Below are 11,058 nucleotides of genomic sequence, written 5' to 3' on the forward strand. Positions count from 1 at the left end.
ACACACTATTTGGTTTTGGCTAACATCAGTCTTAATACACACTTCCACAAATCACTCTGGATCTCAAGCCATCTCCTGATTTCCTCATCTTACTACGTCCAGGTGAACCCTGGGAGTTTTGTGCTGCTATACTCAGCCACCTCCTCCGCCTCCATCCTACCCTTCACCCAAATCTTGAAAACATTCTGCCATGATGTATATGTTCAACCAGGCTCATTCTGTGAAGACTCTTTCTTATTTCCCTTAGTTCAAAAAAGCTGTCTATAATCAAATTACTAAGCTGATTTCAGAGGCTGATCTGTATCACAGTTGTCTGAACGAAATGTGAAACAAGGAATTAAGTATGGGAAGGAGCGGGAAAGTTTAATGTATATTCTGCACATGATAACATCTATGGGCCCTGTTTAATATAGGCCATATCAACATGATCAAAGCCTCAGTTAACACGATCAAGACACAGGGACAGCTGTTGGGTTTTCCTCCATCAATATGCTGCACAGACAAACACAGGACAATTTAATATGATGATTAATGGGAGAAAATGAATTCTCATCCATCTTGGAGGTCTGGAAATGATGTGTAGTTTGATACATGACAAGATGACTTTTGTCTTTCAGCTTTTAACATTTCGGGCATTTACCAGGCAAAACTCCAATAAATTATGTTCACCAAGACATTCTCTGTCTCTCTGTCAATTTTTGCCACATTCTGTAACCTTTAAGGCCTGTAAATCTAAGATAATTCACAGTTTTGACTTATGCTCACATGCTAAATGGGGTTGTTGCTCAACGCTCATGCATGGATGACCTTTCACCATGTCTCTATGTTTTGATCAGCTGGCTGTCAGTTCTGACAGACAAAAAGCCATGTTACTGCGAAGGCATGAATTTGCAATTGTCTGAAGGCTAAGGGGCAGAATGACAGACCCCACAATTTGTGCGAAATGTGAAATTAAGTTTGCAGTAAAAAAAGGGTTTTTTTTTGGCAACAGTTCCATTCTAAATACGAGCCTATTTTCAACTTCAGCTAAGATTTACAGGAGAATGGCGATGTAAAGACAAGTAGCCATAGTGGCAAAACGTACGTAAATATTTTAGCTTTCAGAATTGCCGTCCTACATATGTATTCATCGGAAATGAACAAGGGGGTAGATTTTTGTAAGCATTAACAGGGTCCACATAACTCTCGGGCTAAGGGTGGTATCAGTATATATAAGCCACCATTAGACCGAGGTCTCTGGCTACTAAACCTGTGACTCTGATAGCCCTGGATGACTACACCACACTCTTTTATATTTGTACTGACGTTCATGGCTGGGTCCCCTTCAATCCTGTACGAAGAATTGTAAAATTTCGGAAAACTGTTCATTTACTAACCTACCACAACCGCCCAGTCACTCCTTTACAATGCTTAGGCTCCTAGGACACCTGCCTGAGATGTTGCTCATCCCAAAGGTAAATATCCATCCATATTTATTAAAGTCCAGCATCACTCATCATTTACGAAATCTACACTGCGCGTATGCCCCACCCGGCAGCTGGATACGAAATGGCTGGCCGGTACTGCCCTCATCTGCTGTGGTCACGCATGTCAAAACAACAGCACGTGCTCTAGTTTGGTTCCCTGGCGAATAATTTGTCCATCTTAAGTCAAGGGGACTAAAACCAGCCATCGTGTGATCATATAACAACAAAAGGACATCATAACTAGCATTAGAGGGGAGGGATAATTTCGTATACAGCAGCCTGTCGGCACACATGCACCATGTAGATTTCGGCCATTTCATAAATGACAAGTGAGCAGAGATTTTGGATTTATATGGATCCATAAATATGGATGGACATTTACTTTTGGGATGATCGACATCTCGAGATTTTAACAGTCAGGTGCCCTAAGACCATAAGCATTGTAAAGGAGTGACTAGGCGGGCGTGCTTGGTTAGCAATCGACTGTTTTCGGAAATTTTACAATTCTTCTCACCAGGGCGAAGGGGTCCCAGCCATGACAACGCGAGCTTCAGTACTAATATAAAACAGCGTGGTGTAGTCATCCAGGGCTATGACTCTTGACAATTTTGTAACTATAGGCTTATGTACCTGTAAGAAAATCCAACGGCAAATGCAAGCAAAACGCCACCAAAGACGATTGGGAAGCGTAGATAGTGTTTACTGTATGGGGTAACCATAGTTCTAGATATATGCACTGGTGTAAGTCTATAAGGCCTACTGTATTAGCTGTTATCAAGTGTCACAGTGCCCTGCCACATGGCCTATGTAGCTAGCGCCGGCTGGCTGCCAAGGTCAAAGGCTTGTTAGACACTAAACAAGCCTCGATAGGAACTGCCAGGTAACTATGTGGCTTCACGGATTAACCCATACAGCATTCCTCAGGATTTCATAACAGGTTGACAGCTTCTTCTATGACTTTCGTGTTACGTTTTTACTTTCACAACTGCAGCCCACTCCACTACCGGAAGTTTACGCATTTATCCACAAGGTTCAATAACAGCCCACCACATTGATCATAACCCAGAAACATCAGCCAATCATGGTTAGCGTTATATACCACTAGCGTGTGTCCTTCAGAATTATCTCCCCTGTACGTTTGTTGCCGAAGCTGTTAACAATACCACTGGGACATTGTACCCTGATTGTGCAATCCATTTCTACTGTATATAACCATCAGGAATAAAGTTTCAAACATACTTGCTTCGCCTGCTGTTAGAGGTACATGTAGGTTTTCAGAAATCACCCTGAGCAAAAACATCTGTGAGTCGATGTCGTCAAGGTAAGCACGTTTCCTTTTAGACACACGGTTACACATGCAGACATATCTAGGCCTATGCGTAGGCCGGCCTACTCTATGTCTATATGGCTTGTGGTTTCTTGTGTGGGATTCTTGTATTTATTAAGCTAGAGCTATAGTATGTTACATGTATATATGTAGTACTGGCACTGACTGCACCTTGTGGCGAGGAAATAAAATTTTGGAACCTGTAGGCCTATTCTGCTTTAGGCCCTATAAGGTAGTCTATCCAGGGATTAATTTAGGTACATGAACAAGCCTCAGTCTTACTTATGGCAATGACACGCAGGACTATTTGCGGCGCGAGGAAACCAGCTCGGGTGTCTTGGCGGCAAAGCCTTTATACCATTTGTCTGTTAGACAGATCCGCTCGATGTCACGAAGATTATGCATGCATGAGATGTTGAATTACAGCTTCAATTGTGGCCTTTAAAAAATCACGACAGAAAAGTTCCGTACTCTCTATGGAGCTGTATCTGTATAAAAGTTGCTTTCTTTGTTGTTTTTTTCTTCCTTCAATTTGTATATTTTTTATAGCATTTGGCATGTAGAGTAATTTGAATATTTCGCATTTTAAATTCACCGTTTTGTGTAAATATTAAGCACAAGACCATATTTGTATACTTTTCACTGTGAAAATGTGATTAGTTCAACTTCACAAGATTGTAGAGAAACATTACAACGTATGGGCAGAACGATTTATGTTTGTCATAAATTTTCACTTTCGCCTTAAAGGACCTACAAATGTTATAAATGTGAAATGTTGCAATTTAATTGATTCCAGTTGACACGGTGGTATAATTTGACTTCCGCACTCACTCATTGCGGTGGTGGAAGTAATGGCCTGCATGCTGAACTAATTGTTCGATCTCAACGATTAAATAATTGATATTAAAGGCGAAACATTAAACGTTGATTATATTTGTAAAGCTGAATTATTTCTTGACAGGATCATCATGTCAGCCGAATCCAGCACGATCTCCGTCAGAGAAGCTCTGAGACTGTGTAAGGTCACCACGGATATTGACGAAATCATCGCCATGACGAAACACGAGAGTGCGCAGGTGCGTCAGAAGGCCCTGAAGGAAATGTGCCCGTGTCGTGTGAAGAAGGACCTCAGCGACTTCTGGAGAAGGGTGTTTGAAATGGTGCACGACGAAGCCACGAACGTCCGTGAGCAGGTGCTCCACACGATCTGTGACGGCTCGCCCAGCCACCTGGAAATGGAGGTGGCCGACGCCTTGGAGGTGTTTAACAGGGACCCCGACCCATACATCCGCCGCAGGGCTCACAAGGCTTTTACAGCTTACCACCGGACCGGCAAATGGAACATACTCTGAATGGCAACGTGAGTCAGGGTGGGCAGTTTTGAGTCAGCTATGGAATCAAACCGGACAGCGTAAACGAGGAGGCAATGGGGAGCTCGTTTGGGAACCTATGCCATCAGTTGGAGGATTTCCTGGCTGGCCTAGATATGGCATTGCACATCAGATTCCCCCAGATGAGTGGTGCATTTTGGCTGGCTCAGAATGGTATGGCACCAACGCCAGGGGATGTGTCTCGCCGTTTGATGGCAATGCCGATCTTCCCATTCCTTGGCCAACCGATCTTCCATTCCTTGGTCGGCGCGATGGATCGCCTTTCGCAGAATGGTACGGTACTAATGTCAGGGGATGCGTGTCGCCGTTTTGATGGTCACGCCGATTGCCCATTCTTTATTCGGCCTGATCGATCGTCTCTCGAAGAATGGTACGACACGAATGTCTCCCATATGTAGATCACCTACCTTTTGTCCAGTTTGATCAGTCGAGTCTATCGCAGAGTGGTATGGCACTGGTGACTGTTGATGTGTCGATGATTTCATCGGTTGACTTGTTGTGGGCCAGACCGTTGCGGTGTGACACCAAGGAATTTGGCTCCCTTGGTGCATGATCGATCATGTCGATCACTTGTTTCTTAGCTAACCCGATGGATTATCTGGTAAAGCGCCAGAGAGATGTGATGACATTAAAGACGTATGGCCACTGTTCCATACGTTCCATATGGCTACTGTTTTTCCGAATGATCGACGTGCCTTAATTGATTTTGCATTAATTAAAATTGTAGGTCAGTTAACGCTGAAGTATTGGCTAGCAACAACTGTTAACATCTCGATCACAAAGTCAGGGTTATGTCAACACCAATTAATGGTTTTGTCTCATTTTTGATAGGCCTACATGAAAGCATCTACGACTGTCACAATAAGGAATGAATGAGTGATTGCTTCTGCAGGAATGTACTTTATTACATTAAAGCGTACATTTATATCAAACTGTTTTGTTGTTTGCATTTTGTTTACGTTGCTTACCCGCAGTGTTTCTCACTGAAATTGTTTGGTGGAGTTTTAGTAATGTTTATACAATCCCACCGAATGAGATTAACGTAAGCAGAAGTCCGAAGATGTCACAACTGCACGAAATATCACCTTGTAACATTCCCAGATATACCTGCTCAAAATTATGAGGACAACATCTATTGGTTAGAATGTCAAGCGCGTGCTGTGACGTGACTTTATCTTTGTTTAGCCGTGACGCAATATTGTATCGTTCAATTTAGAATAAGCATGCATTATGTAAGATGCGTCCTCGCTTGTAGAATAATGACCACATGCCATGGTGCGTATGCACTAACTGCTCAGTTGGTCATGTTTGATGTGTACGGAATAATGCCCCAGGTACACAATGATGTATACATACTGCGTTGACCTAGCATTTCATTCACGACCAAATTATTAAATTATTTCACCATATTCTGTGAGTTCCATTATTCTTAGAAAGGTATTTTGCGATTTTGTTGGGATGGTAGGATGATATCCTACAAATGTGAGTTTGGGCATGAAAAGAAAAAATTATTTATTTATTTGATTGGTGTTTTACGCCGTACTCAAGAATGTTTCCCCACCGTACTCAAGAATGTTTCCCTTATGCGACGGCGGCCGACATTGTGGTGGAAGGAAACCAAAAGGGAAAATGTATGATTCTCATTTACATCTAAAAATGTATTTTTATGGGCGAATTTTCTTTCAAATACAGTATGTCGAAAAGAGACCGTCTAGCTACAATAGGGAGTTGTAGGATAAGATATTAATAATGCTGGAACCCACATTATGAACAAATGGAATTAAGGATCCAGGTGGATTACATCGACCACGCAGCTGCTCAGGTGGGCGTGCAACATTTAGTTATTGAATGGTTATCCGTAGACGACTTTGGACAATTGTTCCTTTTGCGATCATTATTAACCTGTGAATCTACCGTTGTAAGTTTATCGCTGTAAATTGTTCAGCATAAAAACAAAAAATAACAAAAAAAAAAAACAAAAACAAACAAAAAATCCCGCAAAGTAACACCTCGTTGACATTCACATCTAGGTGAAGCTTTGTCTTAAGAATTGCCACGATATGACTGAAATATTGCCGATAACTTGTTGGAAGAATAATTCTAATCCGTGAATAATCTTGTTTTTTTTATGATCAGTCGTCAGGATATATTGTCGTAAAGGTATATAAGCAGATCAATATAAAATGCAGTGGTCGTATTTTGTAAGATTTATAGAAAGAAAGAAATATATGACAAAGAGCCAAGTTTAAAAGTTCAACTGGCCAACCCTAGTGAAGTTTAAGAACCCAACTGCCCGACCCCTTTCAAAAAGATTTTTTTTTACCTTTTCAGAAATATTCAATTTTCTTATGACTAGGCTTATCAGTCCATAACCAATTTAGTTAATTGATTATACGATCGAAGAGTCTTATATTATATCTGTGAGATCCACATATTAACGGAAAACTGTTAAAAGCACGTAGATAGCGAGCGTTACTCAGTGCAAATGTTGCTCTTTATACTATTTATCTAGGGATAATATAACTATTAATATTTAATACCATTAATATGAACACATTATGAATAACACTGAGATATAAAGACATGTTTTAGACGTGATTTGATCGAAAAAAGTTTTAATGCAGATTTCGATATGCACCTCAACCAGATTCACGTACAGATCATGCAGATCGTCTGCATGGTAATGACGCGTTTTGACGATTATCATGCCATGCTGTCAACAGCCCGTAACTGTTCGATTCCTTCAGAATTTTACAAACATACTATCGAGAAATACCAACAAGAAGATTTATTTATTTGTTTATTTATTTATTTGATCGGCGTTTTACGCTGTACTCAAGAATGTTTAACTTATACGACGGCAGACAGCATTATGGTGAGAGGAAACCGGGTAGAGCCCGGGAGAAACCCACGACAGACCTTCCCGCATACGTCTAGAGAAGAAGCCAGCATGAGCTGGACTTGAACTCACAGCGACCGCATTGGCGAGATGCTGCTGGGATTGCACTGGCACGCTAACCATCTTGGCCACAGAGGCCCCTCGAACTAGAATGTACCCTATTTAGGATAGTATATATATATATATATATATATATATATATATATATATATATATATATATATATATATATATATATATATATATATATATATATAGTAAGAGTGATCTGCATTCTACCTCCATATTGTCGATGATATACATGGCTATTATTAAATGAACGGCAAGTTTGCGAATATTGTCAGAGTTATGGGTTCCCACTGCATGGACGGATTTCCCGTTTCATTACTGACTGATTTGTGGGCTTTTACCATATAAATGACAACCGTGTTTAAGTTGGCAAACCTAATATTGCTTGACGATGGAGAAGCAGAGAACGGCGTCTGATGACTATACAACGAGATCCGCACAGTTGTCAGCGAGGCTCAAGGCGATCGTTTATCTTGGTTACCTCGGGCTCACTACAACTCAATTCATTTAACAGAGTCGGCCGTTGGCCGGAATTGGTTTGCATTACTTCTACTACGGAGTTTCTTTTCGGCTGAGCAAGTCCTCAACATATTTACACAAAATCATTACTGTTGACTTGTACTGTTCAAATGATCAAATCACTCTCTCAGATCATTGCAGATTTCGTTTTCTATCGGGCTAGGTTTTTGTCATTCTTGTTAAATCAAACAAGACATTTCTGAGGTTTCACAGTGTTTCTTTGCGAGCATAATTTCATTAGTAATGTTGTTTTGTTCTCTCCACAGAAGCGATCATATAACCCTTAATACGTCTGCATAACCCAATGGCTAAAAGTCCATTCTTTTGATACCGTTATGAGGCGATGCCATTTGCCTATAATGAAGTGTAATATCAAAGATTAATTCCGTGTTGGTGAGGAAGAGAAAAGCAAGCCCTTGACTTGAATCCAGTATATTCTGTTATAATTCCGACACAAGTTCGATTCCCCATCACGGCTAGCTTGCATTATGTTTTATATTTAAAGATGTGCTTGCCATGCGTTTCCTCCACTGATCAAACAAGTCGCCGTCGCATGAGTAAAATTCCATGCAGGATCACAGCTAGAAAGGCCATTTTTACGTAAAATCCACATTCACTTCTGTTGTGAGTTGTTACAAACGACTTATACGCTCTGTAATGTATGGAATGGGAACAGGCAACTCAGATATAGTTTCCTATATACTTTGACCTGTTATTTCTTTTTTTTTTCAAACGGACATTTTAGAGACTATTCTTAAGTTTTGAAAATGTTAAATTTACGCCATAGCTCCATGGAGAATGATATGGATGTATTTGAATACATTCACTGCGGTAAAACTGTTGGCTGTAACCAGCGAGGGTTTTGAACGAGCATATCCGCCAGTCAATCACTTCGGCGCTCAATTTGTCTCAATTTCTATTCAGGAGGTTTCAATTTTTTTTTTTTTTTAAAGTTATTATGTGGAGGAAACCGGAAAGGGCTTGTGTGAAGCCTCAAAATTTCGCCATTAGCCCTTGCGTAAGACGGCAGTCAAACCAGAGCGAGTTGGATGCGAATTCTAGCGACCACTTTGGCCTGATGCCTTTTGTCGTTAATAAAAGGTGGGATATTTCATCTATAGCGCAATTTATTTATCAGCGCATTTATTTATTTATTTATTTGATTGGGGTTTTACGCCGTACCCAAGAATATTTCAAGATTATGGAAGGAGGAAACCAGGCAGAGTCCAGGTGAAACCCACGACCGCCCACATTCCAAAAGGATAAGGTTTATACGAAGAGCAAACCATCACCCTTCATCAAGTGCTTGGAAAACTTCCCGGCTTAAAGCCGCTGTTGAACCAGCTGGAGCCTGGATTCGAACCAGCGATCCCTTTGGTGTGACCAAGAGAATTGTCTCTACCCTCAGTATTACCAGCCGTTATGAATGTGGCGATTTTCTCAATGACCTCAACGTATTTGAAAGAGCGTGCAGCATATTCCGCTTGTGATTTAGTGATGCAGGGCTCTAAAAATGACCACATCAAAGACGCCATTTTCGTCACCGGACTGCAAAATTTTATTGAAAACGACGTTAAACCGAAGTGATAAAAGTTAAACAATGATTCTGTCAAAACTAACTTCATACAAAACACAAGTCGAAGATGACAAATATACATGTGTTATTAGTCCATGGAGGACACATTTATTCCGGTTTTATTGAAGGAGTCGTCAGGATCCAGGACGAAAAAAACCAAGGGCAGTAATATAGACCGTTTCACCTCATTGAGCCGCATAACACAGTAACCATGTCTCAGACAGTTATTTGACGGATGGCCCTTCAAATCGACTGTAACAGTACCCGGCCCTCAGCTATTCTGGCCCGGAACGCGTTATCTCTTGAAGGAACATGTCAATAAAACGATTTATGGGCAATATCAGAATGGCTGACATTTCGTGTTAAACGATATAGATTACTACACACCGCAAACTCTGGTATTTCAATATCGAGCCATAAGTTTGCCCCACCACGTGGTTTACACCTCCCACCCAACGTTACTGGACCCAAAAAGCGACCACACCACTTGCGGGAGGTATAACAAAGCCGTCATAATAATCCCGTTGTTGAAGAACCCGCTAAGTCCTTCACTAATGAATGTAAACCGCGGTGTAACTCGTATTAATAACTGGTCCATTGCCAATGATTATTTCCGTCTAGACCTTCGCCACGCTTCCGAATATTGATTGATTGCTCATGATATTTCAGAGCCATAAAGAATGCTTGCAATTAAATTCATATAGACGAAACTGATACATACACAGCTTAACAATGGACCGGCTTTCCACAATCGCAGAACGACAATGCCTTTGTAACAGACACTTATGTTATTCTTCCTAGAAAGAAACGTATTTGGTTTCAACTTCATCCCCAATGGTCAACTAAAAGATTTAATTTAGACAGGAGGGATCACAGAGGGTGTCAACTTCTTACTATAAAAGATTACAGTTTTCTGGTATTGTGGTCATATAGAAATTGGTTTGGCTTCAAACATTTTTTTCTTTCTTTCAGATACATCTTATCTATCTTCAGAAGACTCAGAAGTTTTCTCCACAAAACACAACAACATCACACATAGGACACATGTTCATCATAACGAGTAAGGCTTTAAATCCAGTCATTAAAGAACTTAAAGCCTTCCATGAAACCAACAGCAGGGCAAAACTTGATTTCGAACTACCGTCAATAAAGCTACCATACAGGAAAATATCCAGTTCATTTCCTAGAGATAATAAAGTTTCATGATTTTAAAGATCTATACAGGCTATTATAAACTGATGCCAGTTTAAACACAGCCATTTTATAGCATACTTTTACGTATACACCATTCGAAGCTATAGGTGAATTACCGTGGTAATTCATTGCCATTCACACCTCCATGCCTAAGTCCCAGCATCTGCACAGGTGAGTCTGGCTACCTTAGACTTGCCCCTCTCCCGTGTGAGTCCATGCACTACCCCTGAGGTCATCCGTCTAGGGAAAGCCATACTGCTCAGGTATACATATTACCAATGCAAAAGCAGGGGTCATGTTTTATTCACAGGATTATCCAATCTTATTGGCGCCATCTTTATGGGCAATTTACCGTAGTCACCAGTTAGAGTAGCATTCTGCCCGACAAGGAGTGCGAATGTCCGCGACCGCCACAACGTCTGTGTTTTCCATTCGATCTAGGCTAGCCCCGGGCATTTCACGGAAAACAGTATATTATAGGAAGAACAAGCTCTGACCTACGGCAGTCATACATTTTCCATGAAATCGCAGATTTTGTCCGCTAGTCTCTGGGAGATTGTAATGTGATAGATAAACCTGTATTATATAAGTTTGTACATACACATCCTATGCTGTGG

At 40.9% G+C, this 11,058-nt stretch overlaps 1 protein-coding gene across 1 annotated transcript; it reads left to right on the plus strand.

The window, feature by feature from the left end:
- The first annotated feature begins 2,646 nt into the window (after nt 1–2,646).
- LOC135474123 (uncharacterized) lies at nt 2,647–4,219 on the plus strand. Its single transcript, XM_064754140.1, has 2 exons — nt 2,647–2,787; nt 3,755–4,219. Exons 1-2 carry the CDS (start codon nt 2,777–2,779, stop codon nt 4,143–4,145), a joined length of 402 nt encoding a protein of 133 aa, XP_064610210.1. The 5' UTR covers nt 2,647–2,776; the 3' UTR covers nt 4,146–4,219.
- Nucleotides 4,220–11,058: the final 6,839 nt, after the last annotated feature.

This window comes from Liolophura sinensis, chromosome 8, assembly GCF_032854445.1.
Source record: "Liolophura sinensis isolate JHLJ2023 chromosome 8, CUHK_Ljap_v2, whole genome shotgun sequence".
Taxonomy (NCBI): Eukaryota; Metazoa; Mollusca; class Polyplacophora; order Chitonida; family Chitonidae; genus Liolophura; species Liolophura sinensis.